We start from the raw sequence: 13,799 nt of genomic DNA, 5'->3' as shown, positions 1-13,799 counted from the left end.
TCAGGCTGGAGGTGGGGGGGACACGCTCTGAGCCACCAACCTCGGCCAAGGAAACCCAAAACAAGCTGACGGGGACCCCGTTCTTAAAAATACCCGGGGTGCTTGTGCCCCACACGTGTGTGCGCAGCCACCCCACCAAAGCAGGGTCCTCGGACAGCGTTCCCCAGTCCCGGGGGTCAGGCTCGGGGTATTTTTGGCTCCCGGGACACACGGTGCCTTCCCCAGGGGGGGATGCTCGGGGGCTGCTGCATGGGGCCGGAGTGGGGCCCGCGGGTCCTTGGACGTCCCCGTTTCTCCCCAGCTGGGGGACTGCTCCCTGCTGGTGCCTTGGGGCAGGAAAACCCAGCTCGTGCTGCCCAGGGCTGCGCCTGGTCCTCTCACCCGGCCTGGGTGGGGTTTTGTTCCTTTTGGGACACGAAACCAAAGCAGGGCTGGGATCCCCCCAAGCCCAGGACCCCCCACCCCGGGGCTGGATGGGGCCGGGAGGGATTTGGGGCAGGGTGGGTGCACGGAGTGGGCTCCGCAGCGGGGTTTTGGGGTGGTGGCGTCCCCAGTGCTCAGCTTCCCACCCTGGCCCCTTCGCTCCGGGCACCTCCAGGGGCTTTGGGAACCCCCCCGGGGATGCAGCAGGGCCACGGGGGATGCTGTGGACACCGGGATTGCCAGCACCATTGGGGTCCGTAGGGCCAAGGGGACATGGGGACGAGCCCCCCCGACCCCTTCCCGCTGCAGCAAAGTGCCTTGGTGCCCCCCCCCCCACCCGCACCCAGCCCAGGTGAGGGTGTCCCAGGGGTGGCGTCAGCACCCTGGGGGCCATCCCTGTCCCTGCGGGGCTCCCCCTGTCCCCCCCCCGTTCCCCCCCCCCGACCTATTTACGGGCCCATCTGCTCCCGGCCCCAAAGCGGATTAGGAGCGCGGCGGGATCAGGGCCCGGCCTTCCCCGGGGGGCTGCGGGGGGCCCTGCCGCCGTGTCCCCCCCACCTGCCACCCGCACCCGGTGGCTTCTGTCCGTCCATGGGGCACCTGCGCGTCCGTCTGTCCGTCCGTCTGTCTGTCCGTCTGTCCATCCGTCCATTCCCCGCCGCCTGCAGCCGCTGTGTCCCCCCCCCAGCCCGCGTCCGTCCTCGCCCCGTGCCCCTTCCCCTCTCGCCCCTTTCCCCGCATTTCCATGTCATTTCCTTTTAAAACTTCCCGTCTCCTTTTATTTCCCTTTTATTCCCTTTCCCTTTTAAATCCCGCTTCCTTTTCATCTCCCCTTATTTTTTAATTTCCTTCTCCGTAGGGGCCCTTTTTTATTCCTTTCCTTTCCCTTTTCTTTTTTTTCTTTTCCCTTATTTCCTTTTTATTTCCCCTTTCCTTATTTTTTCCTTTTTTATTTCCTTTCCCTTGTTCCCTCTTTATCCCCTTCCCTTTCCCCCCTTTATTCCCCCCTTTATTCCCCCTTTATTCCCCCTTTATTCCCCCTTTTTATTCCCCTTTTTATTCCCCTTTTTATTCCCCTTTTTATTCCCCTTTTTTCCCCCTTTTTCCCCTTTTTTCCCCTTTTTCCCCCTTTTTCCCCCTTTTCTCCCCTTTTCCCCCTTTTTTCCTCCCCCCCTTTTCCCCTCTCTATCCACTTTCCCTCTCAATTCCCGCTCATTTCCCTTTTTCCCCTTTCCCCTTTTTCCCGTTTCTTTCCCCATTTTCCCCCTTCCCCCCCGCCCCCCCCCCGTGCCCGGTCTCTGCCGCCCCCTACCGGCCCCGCGCCCCCGGGCCCCGCCCCCTCCCCAAGCCCCGCCCCCTCCCCCAAGCCCCGCCCCCTCCCCAAGCCCCGCCCACACCAGGCCTCGCCCCCTCCCCAAGACCCGCCCCCTCCCCAAGCCCCGCCCCATCCCCAAGCCCCGCCCCCTCCCCAAGCCCCGCCCCCAGCCGCAGGCCCCGCCCCCAGACCAGGCCCCGCCCCCAGCCCAGGCCCCGCCCCTCGCCGTCACGCGCCGCGCGGGTTCCGGGTGCGGGCGGCGCGCGCAGGTGGGGAGGGGCGGGGCCGGGCCGCGCGCGGGGGGGCGCAGGGCGGGGGGGGGGGCGGGGCGGAGGGGGCGATGCTGGGGGGTGCTGAGCACGGGGGGGGGGGCAATGCGCGGGGGGGTGCACGGGGGGGGGTGCAGTGCAAGGGGGAGGCAATGCTGGGGGGTGCTGAGCACGGGGGGGGGGCAATGCACAGGGGAGTGCGGGGGGGGGGATGTGCAATGCACGGGGGGGGGGGGCAATGCTTGGGGGTGCTGAGCACGGGGGGGTTGTGTGCGATCCACGGGGGGGGGGGGGGGGGGGGGCCTGTGCAATGCCCCGGGGGGGGTGTGCAGTGCACGGGGGGGTTGCAATGCTCGGGGGGGGGTTCAGTGCATGGGGGGGGGGGGTGCAATGTGCATGGGGTGCAATGCACGGGGGGGGTTGCAGTGCCCCGGGGGGGTTACAATGCTCGGGGGGGGGTTGCAGGGCACACGGGGTGCGATGCACGGGCAGTGCTGGGGGTGCGGTGCACGGCGGGGGGGCTCTTTTCACGTGGGGGGGTGCGGTTCTGCAACGCACTGCCCCCCTTCGTAGGGGATTTGGGGTTGGGATCACCGGTGCATGGCCACATATGGGGGGGCGCGCCGGGGGGGGGGGGCGCACAGCCCTGGGTGCTGTGACCCCCCCCCCCCCCCCCCCCCCCCCCCCCCCCCCCCCACTGCTCACCCCCCCCCAATTCCTCCCACAGGGCCCCGCCTGGGGAGCTCCCCCCCCCGCCCCCTCCCCCCCCAAGGGCAGGCAGCTGGGCGCTAGCACCCTTGGGTGCCCCCCCCCACCCTATCCCCCCCCCCCATGCCGGCAGCAGCCCCCCCCGTGCCCCCAGCCCGGCCATGAGCAACAACGCGACGGCTCCCAGCGCTCCCAGCGCTCCCAGTACGGGCGACTCGCTGGTGGGCTCCGTGCTGGGCCCCTTCATCTTCCTCACCCTCCTGGGCGCCGTCGTGGCTGCGGTGAGTACTGGGGGGGGGGTCCTGGGGTGAGGGGGGGCCCCCACCCGTGTCCCCCCCCATCTGACGTCCCGCTCCCCGCAGGTGATGTACGTCCAGAAGAAGCGGAGGTGAGCGCGGGGCCCGGGCCCGGTTTCGCCCCAAATTATTGGGGTTGTGGGGCTGGGGGGGGCACACCCTGACCCCCCCCCCCCCCCCCCCCCCCAGCACCCCGTCCCCGCTCAGCACCCGTCCCCGCGGCAGGGCCGAGCGGCTGCGGCACCGCCTGCTGCCCATGTACAGCTACGACCCCGCCGAGGAGCTGCACGAGGCCGAGCAGGAGCTGCTGGTGGAGGCCCAAGACCCCCGGGTGAGCGTTTCGGGGCCAAAAACGCCCTTTTTGGGGCCGTCGACCCCTTTCTTTCCTTGAATCAGCAGCCGGCGGCGCTCACTTTTTTTTTTGGGGGGGGGACGGACCCCCTCCCTGTCCGTTGCAGGTGGTGCCCGGCTGGGGGGGCCGCGGGCAGTGGAAGGCCTGATGCTGCCCACGGGGCGGGGGCCGGATCCTGCCGCCCCCCCCCCCCCAACGCTGGAGGCACCGGAGGACGGCGGGGGCACAACGGCAGCGGGGGCAGCTCCCACCTTCACGCACCTTTTTTTTGGCTGGTTTTCGTTGGAAAAAAACACGCCCCCCCCCCCCAAAAAAAAAAAAAGCCCCCTTAAATGCACTGGGAATGGGATGCGGGGGGCACAGCCCCGGGGGTGGGGGGGCTCCGGGCGGCCCCGTTCGCAGGGATACGGGGAGGGGGGGGGGCAGGACACCCCCCCCAGGGGCAAATAAACGGGTTTCTTTGCAATAAAGGCGGTGCTGCTGCTTTCCCCAGGGCAAATCCCGCTCCTTTGTACCCCCCCCCGGGTGCCGACCCCCTTGCAGCCCCCCCCCCGGGGCTGACCCCCTCCGCAGCACCGAACGTCCATAAAATGTTTTATTCAAGTAACTGCAAATAGGAACCCAAAAGGTCGTCAACGGCGGACCGAAAAATAAAAATTAAAAATAACGACACCCCCTTCCCCCCCCCCCCCCGCACACGCACACACGCACGCCAGTTCTCTCCCTGCCGGGAGCGCCCCAAAACCCGCCACCGGCCCCGGTCCCGCTGTGGGGTCACGGCTGGGGGGGGGGACCCCAAATCCCTGCCCCGGCACCCTGCCGGCTCTGTCCCTGGGAGCGGCAGAGCGACCTGAACCTTAACATAAACAGTAGAAAAACGAAAAGAAAAAAAACACCGAAAAATAAAGAGACGAACCTGGGGGAGAACCCCCCCCCCACACCTCCAGCGACACCCCAAAAAAAAAAAAGGAAAAACCCCAAAAACCAAGCGGGGGAGGCCCCGGCAGCCCCGCAGGCGGCGCAGCAGCAGCAGCACGTCTGTGAGCTGAGAGTGGAACTTAAATATCCAGAGGTAGTTGTGAACGAGAGGAGAACCGCCAAAAAACACCGAAAAAAACAAAAAAGGACTAAAAAAAAAAAATTAAAAACTTAACCAGAACCTATCAGGAAAAGGCCACCCGGGGCTGGGGGGGGGGGCAATGGGGACTGAGCCCCCCCCCCCACCCCAGCATCGCTGCGGAGCCGCTCTCCCGTGCACAGTGCAATCACCCGGGGGGGGGGATTTGGGGTGGGGGGGGGGGCGCAGCCCGGGCCAGGTCTGGGGGCGTTTTGGGGTGTTTTTTGTATATATATATATTTTTTTTTGGCCTTTGCTGCCCCCCCCCCACCCGCCCCATCCCTGCAGAAGACCCGGGGCAAAGCCGGTGCTGGGGACGGCCGGCACCTGCTTTGGGGGGGGGCTGAAATCGCTAATTTGGGGAGGAGGCGGGGGGGGACAGCAAAGGCTGCGGGTTTCCAGCCCCGTTGGCACCCCCTCGGTTAGCGGGGCCGCCCCGAAACGCGGCGCTGGGGGGGGGGCTGAGCCCCCCAACCCCTTTTTCCCAGGCTGTGGGGCTGAGCCCCCCCCCCGGGCCAACGCTGCTGGTGGCGGGGGGGCGGAGCGAGGAGCGGAGCAGGGAGGAGGAAGAAGCCGGGGCGCCGCGTTGGGTTTTTTTTTCCCCGTCCCTCTCCCTCGGGTCCCCAGGCTGGCCAAAGGTGGGGGGGGGGGGGCGGGGGGGGTCCCGCGGGGCGATGAGGTAGCGCCGGTTCGGGGGGGGGGTCACTGCTCCTCCTCGGATGACTCCTGGGAAATGTTCACCTCCTCCTCGTCCTGCTGCTGCAAGGCAAAGGGGGGGGCGGTCGGCACGGGGGGGGGACACCGGGCTGCTCCTCGCGCCCCTCGTGCAGGGGGCACATGCCCTGGTGCCAGCAGCGGGGTGCGGACGGGACGGGATGGGATGGATGGGATGGGACAGGATGGGATGGAATGGGATGGGAGGGGACGGGCTGATAGGATGGGACGGGATGGGATGGGATGGAATGGGACAGGATGGGATGGAATGGGATGGGAGGGGACGGGCTGATAGGATGGGACGGGATGAGATGGATGGGACAGGATGGGATAAAATGGGACGGGAGGGGACGGGCTGATAGGACGGGACGGGATGGGATGGAATGGGATGGGATGGGATGGAATGGGATAAAATGGGATGGGAGGGGACAGGCTGATAGGACGGGACAGGATGGGATGGAATGGGATGGGAGGGGATGGGCTCATAGGACGGGACAATGGGATGGGATGGAACGGGATGTGATGGAATCGGACAGGATGGGACGGGAGGGGACAGGCTGATAGGATGGGACGGGATGAGATGGGACGGGACGGGATAAAATGGGACGGGAGGGGACGGGCTGATAGGACGGGACAATGGGATGGGATGGGACGGGATGGGATGGGAGGGGACGGGATGGGATGGGACAGGACAGGACGATGGGACGGGATGGCACGGAATGAGACAGGACGGGATGGGAGCGGATGGGATGGAATGGGACAGGATGGGACGGGATGGGAGGGGACGGGGGGGGGCCGTGCAGCACGGCCGCCAGCAGCACGGCCCCGCACGCGGCGGTGACTCAGGGCCGAGCGTGAGCGTGACTCAGCGCCGGCCCCCGCTTCCTCCCGCTTCATTCATAAAAACGCGGCCGGCGGCTGCCGGGGCTGGACACGGCGTCCCCGGGCACGGCATCGCTCCAACCGTGTCCCATTCCCTCCCCCCCCCCCCCCCCCCCAAAAAAAAATCCCGGCGCTGCGATGAGGGGGGATGCAGGACAGCTGGGGACGTGGCCAGGTTTTGCAAGCAACGCCCCCCCCCCCCCCCCCCCCCACAATTTCCCCCAGTTTGGGTTTTTGCAGCCCATCGTCCTCCACCCCTCGCCCTGCATGTGCCCCCCCCCGGAGAAATTAAGAGGGAAAAGGGGCAAAACCCCCCAGCTCGTGGGTAGCGCTGCCTCCCGGGGCAGGGACGTGCAGGGAAATTGCTCCCGGCTCCCGGGGGGATGCGTGGGGTGGCAGCGGGGGGGGGGGGGGAGGGCAAAAAAATGGGAGGAAAAAACAAAATAGGAATTTGCCGCAGGAACGCCAGTGCCATGCCCCGTGCCATGCCCCGTCCCCACCTCCGGCCCCCCAGCATCTTCTCCGTGCTTACTGGGACGCGGGGGGTCCTGCGCAGTGAGCGGGGTGGTTGTGCCCCCCCCGCCCCCCCGGTGCCCAGCATCCTGCCAGGATTGGGCCCGTGAGGAAGGTGAGGAAGAGGAGGGAGGGAGAAGCCCACTCACCGATTTTTTGGGTCGGCCTCGAGGTTTTCTCCCTGGTGTGACTGCAGCTTTCTGAGCATGGGGGGGGGGGGGTAATAAAACAGAAATTTGGGTCAGGCTGGGGCCGGGACGGTGCCACCCCCACCGCTGGGGCTTCCTCCCATCCTTCCTCCCTCAGCTGCCAAATTCGTCACCCCAGTGGCATCCCCCGGGGCCGGACCCAGGTACTGTGGGGGCTGCAGCCGAGCCCCCCCACCCCACCCCCCCGGCCCCGGGCCCCGGGTCCCAGCCCCGTGACTCACGGCGGGGTGCAGGAAATGAGTCGCGTTTTGCAAACAGGTTGGTGGCGGCGCGCACGCCCCGGCTCTTCCTCCCCTCCCTCCCCGGCTGCCAGCTCTGGCAGCCGCCCCCTCCCCAGGGCTGCAGGTCTGCCCCGAATTGTCACTGATTGAGCCCAAAACGGCGCCGTCGGCGCTCCCGGCTACCTACCCTGCCTTTCGGGGTGGCCTTGTTTTTACTGCCCTTCGGCCGTCCGCGGGGTCTCTTGGGGGTCGGGGCTTCGCTGGGCTCCTGCTGGAGGGAGAGCAGAGTTTGGGGGGGGGGGGGGGGGGGGGGCACACGCTGCGGATGGGGGTCCCCCGGGGCAACCCCCCGTGCTGCCGGGGTGGCGCTGGGCACAGCGGGGTGCTGCCGAGCCCCCCAGGGATGCTCCGGGCTCGAGCATCCCCTGCGGCCCCTCCCCACAGCGGTGCAGGGCCGTATCCTGCGGGGTGCTGGGAGCACTGGGAGCACCAGTTCAGGCCCCGCTTGGGGCGCGGGCTCCTGGCGTCCTTCAGCCAGGCGTGGTGGCCGTGACCCGTCCGGCCCTGGCGTTAATCCCTCGGCTTAGCAGGACGCTCCCCGCCGGCTCGCAATCCGGCTGCTCCGTAGCCCCGCTCCTCCTCATCCTCACCCCCCCCCCCCCAAGTTTTCTCCCCATTTCCCCGTCGGCCGTGCGTGGTTTAACCCCTTTAATCCCACCGGGGGGGGGGGGGGACGGGGACACCCCGAAACCCAGCTCGCCAGCTGGGTGGCAAAATGCTGGGGAATCGGCAAATTTCCCCTTTGCCGGGTGGGGGGGGAAGGACGCGCACAAAGCCCACCTGCCCCCGGGGAGCTGCATGGGGGGGGGGGGGGGGGCTCTGGCACCACAAAGGCTCCGGCAGCATCTTATCCCTCTGAGCAGCTTGTGCTAATAGGGCTTTAATTAGCCCGGCTGTAAAGGCAGGTTTGTTCGGTGGCAGCCTGGGGAGGAGCAACGGGAGGCCCCGGAGCCTTCCCCCTGCGCAGGCGGGGATTTTTTTTTTGGGGGGGGTGCAGAGGGGGCTTGGCTGGGGCCCTCCCCGGGATTTGGGGTACCCAAGCATCCACCGGGTGCTGGTGGCGTTACCGGGGCCAGGAGGGAGCTCGCGGGGCCGCCTCTCTGAGCATCCCCACCCCGCAGGTGCCTGTGCCCCCCCGCCATCCCCACAGCCACCTTCCTCCCTCCCCGGGGACCCCCACCCCAGCCTCCCAGCCCGCTGCCACCGCTCGGGGCCGCCTCCTGCTGCGTACCTGCGGCTTCTTCCTGGGCCGTCCCCGGCCCCTCTTCTCCGAGGCGTCCTTCTCCCCCTTGGAGGCCAGGGCCTGGCTGGACTTGGCGCCGGCTTCGCTCATCGTCCTTGGCGGCGGTGGCGAGGAGGAGGAGGAGGAGGAGGAGGAAGAGCGGGAGAAGGGAGGAAGGCCGGTCAGCGTTCACCCGCGCCGCTCCCCGGCGGGAGGCGGGCGGTGGGGGCCGCGGAAGTGACTCACGGGGCTGCGAGGGACGAGCGGAGCTGCCGGAGCCTCCCCGGGGGTCACGGCCCCGCGGCGGCCCTGCCCCTGCAGGGGGCTCGGGGAGGGCAGGGGGCTCGCCCCCGCTGGGGGGTCGGGGTGGCCGGTGGGGTACGGCCTCACAGGAGGGGGTGAGGGATGGGGCACCCCCCTTTTGGAGCTGCTGGAAGCCCCCTGGAGTTGAATATCAGCCCGAACCGGCAGCTCTGAGCCGTTCTGGGGGCTCGGCCGCATCCTGCTCCTCTCCCTGCACGGAGCGGGGGTCCGGCCGGCAGCGGGGCGCTGCCGGGGCTTGGCGGGGTGGGAACCAGGAGCATCGCCAAGGGCCGTGCCGGGAGGAGACCCCCACCTCTAAAAGAGTCCCCCGCCGCTAGTTTGTAACTCAAAATTTTGAGCCCATGTGGCTCAGCCGCGCCGTGGCACCCGTCCTGTGCCAAACTGTACACAGGGACCCCGGCACCCACAGGCCCCTGACACCCACAGGCCCCTGACACCCACAGGCCCCTGACACCCACAGGCCCCTGACACCCACGGGGGCACCGGGGGGGCTGCAGGAGCCCCTCGCCATGCCAGGCACTGATGCGGGGGGGGGGGGGTGAAGCCTCCCGGTGCTCCCCGCTCTCCCACCCCCAGGGCCCCCCTTTGGGTGCTTCTCCGGCGCCGGCAGGGCGAGGCTGTGGGTCCAGCCCCTCCCAGGGGACCCCTCCCAGAGCACCCCCGCTCCCTGCCCGTCCCCGGGGCTGGCTTTGAGGCGCAGCCCCCCCCCGGCCCGGCGGGGTGCAGCCTCGTTGCCTTCCCTTCCCGGGCCGGGAGCGATGGGATCGGGGCTGCGGGGCAGGGGCCCAGCCTCGCCCTGCGGCACAGAAACCCCGCGGAGTTAGCCAGGTGCCCGGGGCCCCGGCAGGTTTTTGGGGAGCGGCGGCTCTGCCAGCCCTTCCCACGGGGCCCGAGCCACGGAGCAACCCCCCCCCCGAGCAACTCCCCTTCCGCCAGAAGGAGGAGAGCGGCTCCAGATTTAATCGGGAGCCCTTGAAATCCCAGACACGCTGCCGGCACCGGCAAGTTGGAACAGGACAACGGGTGGCGGCACGGCCCCGGGGGCCTGCAGGGATCCCCGTGGGGGTCCGGGGGTGCTGGGGGAGCTCAGCTGGGTCTTGCTCATCCCCAGCATTTGGGGCACAGCAGAAAGGGCCCTGCCAAGCTCCCGCACCCCTGCGGCTCCTGGCCAGGCACTGCTGCACCCAGACTGGGGGCTGCACCCCGCTCCCGCCGCCCTGGCTGGATTTAGGGGCACCGAGGGAGGCCAGGCTGTCCCCTCCCCGTGTGCACGTCCCGAAGGGCTGCGTGGCTTTCCTGGCTAATGGGGAAAATCCCGTGGAGGAGCGGGATCCATCTTCCCCTCTCCACCCCGGTGCTTCCCGGGGGCGTAGGGAAAACCTGCTCGGCCGGAGCTGTGGGGCCGCCGTGCTCCACACCCTGCTCCCAGCCCAGGAGCCGGGAGGACGGGCTCGGGGCCGGGAACAGTGGGGTGCAGAACAGGGACCCTGGCAGGAACGGGGCCGAACCCAACCCCTTGGGGTCCGACCTGCGTCCCCGGAGGGCTGCAGCCCCCAGGAGGCTTTTCCCGGCGGGTTTCGTGCAGCCAGAGGCACCGGCCCTCTAACGAGGCTTTAACCACCCCCAGCTTTTACCGACTGCTTTCAGGTTGGGTGGTGGCAAACTTCAGCCGGGGGGGGGACGGCGCTGCTGCCTCCCCGCTGCTGGGGCTGCGGGAGGGACCCACGGGGGACCCCGAGCCCCACGGGGACCTCAATCCCCACGGGGACCCCGACCCCGCAGGGGACCCCGAACCCCACAGCAGCGTCTGGAGCCGGCGTGGGGCATCGCGAGGGGCCCCCACCACGCTGAGACCTTCGAGGCTTTGACAAGCCACGCGCCAGCGCCCGCTCCGCTCTGGAAGTGACTCACGAGTGCAAAGCAACAACAACAAAAACCACCCACAGATTATTTTTTTTTTTCTGGGGGGGGGGACGGGACAGAAACCGTGCGTGCTGTCATGTAAACACCCCGAAAATATTACTCACGGCATCCCAGAGCCCTTCAAGGAGCCTCTTTATGGAGCACTTAAAAAAAAAAAATATATATATATATATGGTTTAAGGAAAAAAATACTGGTGGGCTGACCAGGGGCTGAGAAGTATTTATCCTTTTTTTTTTTTCCCCTCTTTTTAGTCAATCTTTGCCGGAGGGAACGCAGCCCCCCCTGGCTGTGCCGTACCCTCTCCTGTGGCCGCAAACATCTGGGCCCAACCCGGCCCCAACCCCGCAGCGTGCGCCCCTCGGGCCCCGCGCTGCTGCACGGTGCCGGGGTCTGGGGGTTCCCTCAGCTGCCCTGTTCGGGGGGGGGGGTCCTGGCCCCATTGGGCAACCCCTGGCCAGAGCTCGGCGGCCACGACGCTGCGCGTGCGATTGGGGTGGGAGACGGGGCTGCCTGCGGGCACGGTGCCGCCCGCGGGTGCCGCTCGTGTCCCCGTCCCCATCGCTGCTGTCCCCGTCCCCACCTCGGGGCTCGGCCCCGCGCATCGGAGCGGGATCGGAGGCAGCAGCTGGGTTGCCATGGAGGGAAGGAAGCAGCTGAGGGAGAGAGGGAAAAAAAAAACAACAACAAAAAAAAACCCTTTTCATGGCCGGGGGGAACCGCTCGGAGCCGTGAGCGGGGGGCTGCTGGGCTCCCGGAGGCTGGCAGGGGGAAATCCTGGCGGAGGGCACGCGTCCTCCTTGGGGTCGGTGGGTGCTGGGGGGGGCATGGGTGGGGGGGGGGAGACCCCTTCCTCGGCCGTCCCCGTGGGTCGGGAGCCGCCGTGGGAGGGTGCTGATGGCAGCCACCTCTTGCACAAGCCGCGCTCCACTTGCAAAAGCCACAACCTGGCCTCCCCCCGGGCCTCCCCATGCAAACAGCCCCATAAATCCCCCGCGCCCGCCACCCACTCCCAGATTAAACAACCCAACCCGGGGGGGGGGGGACACCGAGGCGGTGGCGGTGCCTTAGATCTCTACCCCCCCCCCCCGAATTTCCTCACGCCCAGGAAACCCAGCCCAGGGCTGAGGCTGGAGGGAAGGGACTGGGGGGGGGGGGCAGCACCCGGCACAAGTTGAGGAGCCCCTGGGGGTGCCAGGAGGGCTCGGGGATGGGGGCTTGGGGCAGGACTCCTCCGGCGGGGGGGGGGGGAGCTGCTTTGAAGCCCCCCTCCCCTTTCCCCTTCCCCTTGCTATTAAGGGCAGACCACCCCCCTTCCTTCCTGGGCATGCATAATAAAAGGAAGTGATAAAAGAAAGGAAGGAGGGAGGTGGGGGAGAAAGAAAAGAGGCAGGAAGGGCAACATCACAAGCTTTGTGAAGCCCCCCCCCCCCCTCCCGCGGGTTGCAATAAAACCCCGGGCGCAGCAGCGCCATTTCGGCCCCCCCCCATGGGCATTGGGTTGGGGGGGGGCGGTTTTAGGGGTAGGGGGCGGTTTTAGGGGGGGTTGAACCCCCGCACTGCAACTTTGCAGGGACCTGCCCGAGTGTGTGTGTCCCCGTCCCCCCCCCCACCCCCCCCCCCGAACAGGGCCTGGGTGGCGCGGCTGCCACCTTGCACGGCCCCACGCACCTTGCGGCGACCCCACAAAATTTGGCACCGGCCCTACGCGATCCGCACCGGGCCCCCCCGTGCTTTGCGGCGACCCCACAAAACCTGCGGGGGCTCCGCGTGCTTCGCGGCGACCCCACAAAATTTGCAAGGCCCCCACGTGCGTTGCACCGACCCCACGTGCTTCGCAGCGACCCCGCACAATCCGCAAAGACCCCGCGCGCCTTGCAGCGACCCCACGCAATTTTGCACCGACCCCACACAATTTTGCACCGACCCCACGCAATTTGCAGCGACCCCACGCAATTTGCAGCGACCCCACGCAATTTGCAGCGACCCCACGCAATTTTTTGCACCGACCCCACGCAATTTTTTGCACCGACCCCACGCAATTTTGCACCGGCCCCACGCAATTTTGCACCGGCCCCGGCCCCACGCACGATGCAGGCCCCACGCACTTTGCAAGGTCCCGGCCCCACGCACCTTGCAGCGACCCCACACGATTTGCACCGACCCCACAACCACGGGGGGGGGGGGGGGGGGGGGGTCCAGGCCCCACCGAACCGAGCCGGGGCTGCAGCCGGAGCCCCCCCCCCCTAAAGGGCGGCGGGGGCCGTTTGAGCCCCAAACCCGATAAATCGGAGCAAAAGTCCCCGCAGCCCCCCCCCCCCCCCAGCCCATCCCGGCCCCGCCAGGTGCATCGCCCAATTAATAACAATAATTAATAATAATCAAAGGGGCACCGCGGAGCACCCGCGAGCCCTTGCAAACACGGAGCGAGCCTCGGGCCCCCCCCAGCACCCCCCTGAACCCCCCCCAAACCCCCCCCGGAGCAGAAAGGAAAGAGGAAGGCCGGCACTCACAGTCAGCTTGGTCTCGGAGCTGGGTGCTCGGGGATTATTATTATTTTTTTGGTGGCGTTTTTATTATTATTTGTTTTTTTTTTTTTTCCTCCCTCTCCCGGCGTGGCTGTGTTGTGAGCGCCCGAAACCCCCCCTCCTGGCTGCTGCTGCTCGCAAATGCGGATCTGAAAGGAGAAGGCAAAGAGAGAGGGGGGGGGGGGAGAGGCTGCGACTCGCACAGCATCCACAGCACGGCCGGGCCCCCCCCTCTTATTTATAGAAATAATAATAATAATGATGAAAAAAAAAAAATTTTGCTCCAGGAGGAAGGAAGCTGGGTCCGAGGCATTTCACGGGGAGCCAGGGGGGGGAAAAAAAATATAGGGAAGGGGGGGGGGGGGAGAGGAAAAAAAAAAAAAAAAGAAATAATGATAATAATTAAAAAAAAAAAGGGGGGGGGGGGAGCGAGCTCCGAGCCTTACTGGAGGGGATCCAGGTGCTAAAAATAGCAAAATCACACTGGAAATTAAATAAGGGCAGCCGGGCAGAGGGGAGCTCCCAGCCCTTGCCGAGCGCCGGGGGGAGGAGCCGCCTGCATCACGGCCGGGGGGGGGCGGGCGGCGGCGGGGCCGGGGCCCATGGGGCCGTTCAAAGGGCTGCGGCGGGGCCGAGCCCCCCCTCCCCGGGTCCTGCCGACCCCCCCCCCGGTCCTGCCGAGCCCCCCCGGGCGGTGGTGGCTCCCCCCGGGCAGCCGGGATGGA

At 67.5% G+C, this 13,799-nt stretch overlaps 2 protein-coding genes across 6 annotated transcripts; one reads left to right on the top strand and one right to left on the bottom strand.

The window, feature by feature from the left end:
* The first annotated feature begins 2,813 nt into the window (after positions 1–2,813).
* Positions 2,814–3,669, top strand: SMIM29 (small integral membrane protein 29). The gene is made up of 4 exons (XM_066982998.1): positions 2,814–2,996; positions 3,078–3,103; positions 3,201–3,342; positions 3,470–3,669. The coding sequence occupies exons 1-4, from the start codon at positions 2,877–2,879 to the stop codon at positions 3,509–3,511; spliced, it is 330 nt and encodes a 109-aa protein (XP_066839099.1). The 5' UTR covers positions 2,814–2,876; the 3' UTR covers positions 3,512–3,669.
* Positions 3,670–3,945: 276 nt separating this feature from the next.
* Positions 3,946–13,664, bottom strand: HMGA1 (high mobility group AT-hook 1). 5 transcript variants are annotated; one of them, XM_066983003.1, is made up of 6 exons: positions 13,521–13,664; positions 13,060–13,223; positions 8,311–8,416; positions 7,207–7,290; positions 6,739–6,789; positions 3,946–5,236 (listed from the first exon to the last, which is right to left on the bottom strand). In XM_066983003.1, exons 3-6 carry the CDS (start codon positions 8,410–8,412, stop codon positions 5,183–5,185), a joined length of 291 nt encoding a protein of 96 aa, XP_066839104.1. In that variant the 5' UTR covers positions 8,413–8,416; positions 13,060–13,223; positions 13,521–13,664; the 3' UTR covers positions 3,946–5,182. The 5 variants fall into 5 exon arrangements, with proteins under 5 accessions (XP_066839104.1, XP_066839100.1, XP_066839102.1 ...); XM_066982999.1 differs by having other exon boundaries at positions 3,946–5,239; positions 13,521–13,663; XM_066983001.1 differs by having other exon boundaries at positions 3,946–5,239; positions 7,207–7,287; positions 13,521–13,662.
* Positions 13,665–13,799: the final 135 nt, after the last annotated feature.

This window comes from Anser cygnoides, chromosome 25 (assembly GCF_040182565.1).
Source record: "Anser cygnoides isolate HZ-2024a breed goose chromosome 25, Taihu_goose_T2T_genome, whole genome shotgun sequence".
In the NCBI taxonomy this organism is placed as follows: domain Eukaryota; kingdom Metazoa; phylum Chordata; class Aves; order Anseriformes; family Anatidae; genus Anser; species Anser cygnoides.
Note: the sequence above shows the minus strand (reverse complement) of the source record. Positions and strands in the feature narration are given on the sequence as shown.

Excerpts from the sequence above, each read along its gene's own strand:
- SMIM29 (XM_066982998.1), top strand. The coding sequence starts at position 2,877 with ATGAGCAACAACGCGACGGCTCCCAGCGCTCCCAGCGCTCCCAGTACG. Across the intron at positions 2,997-3,077 it reads TGGGCGCCGTCGTGGCTGCG|GTGATGTACGTCCAGAAGAA; the intron begins GTGAGTACTGGG and ends CGCTCCCCGCAG. Across the intron at positions 3,104-3,200 it reads TACGTCCAGAAGAAGCGGAG|CACCCCGTCCCCGCTCAGCA; the intron begins GTGAGCGCGGGG and ends CCCCCCCCCCAG.
- HMGA1 (XM_066982999.1), bottom strand. The coding sequence starts at position 8,412 with ATGAGCGAAGCCGGCGCCAAGTCCAGCCAGGCCCTGGCCTCCAAGGGG. Across the intron at positions 7,291-8,310 it reads GGCCCAGGAAGAAGCCGCAG|CAGGAGCCCAGCGAAGCCCC; the intron begins GTACGCAGCAGG and ends CTCTCCCTCCAG. Across the intron at positions 5,240-6,738 it reads GAGGCCGACCCAAAAAATCG|CAGCAGGACGAGGAGGAGGT; the intron begins GTGAGTGGGCTT and ends TTTGCCTTGCAG.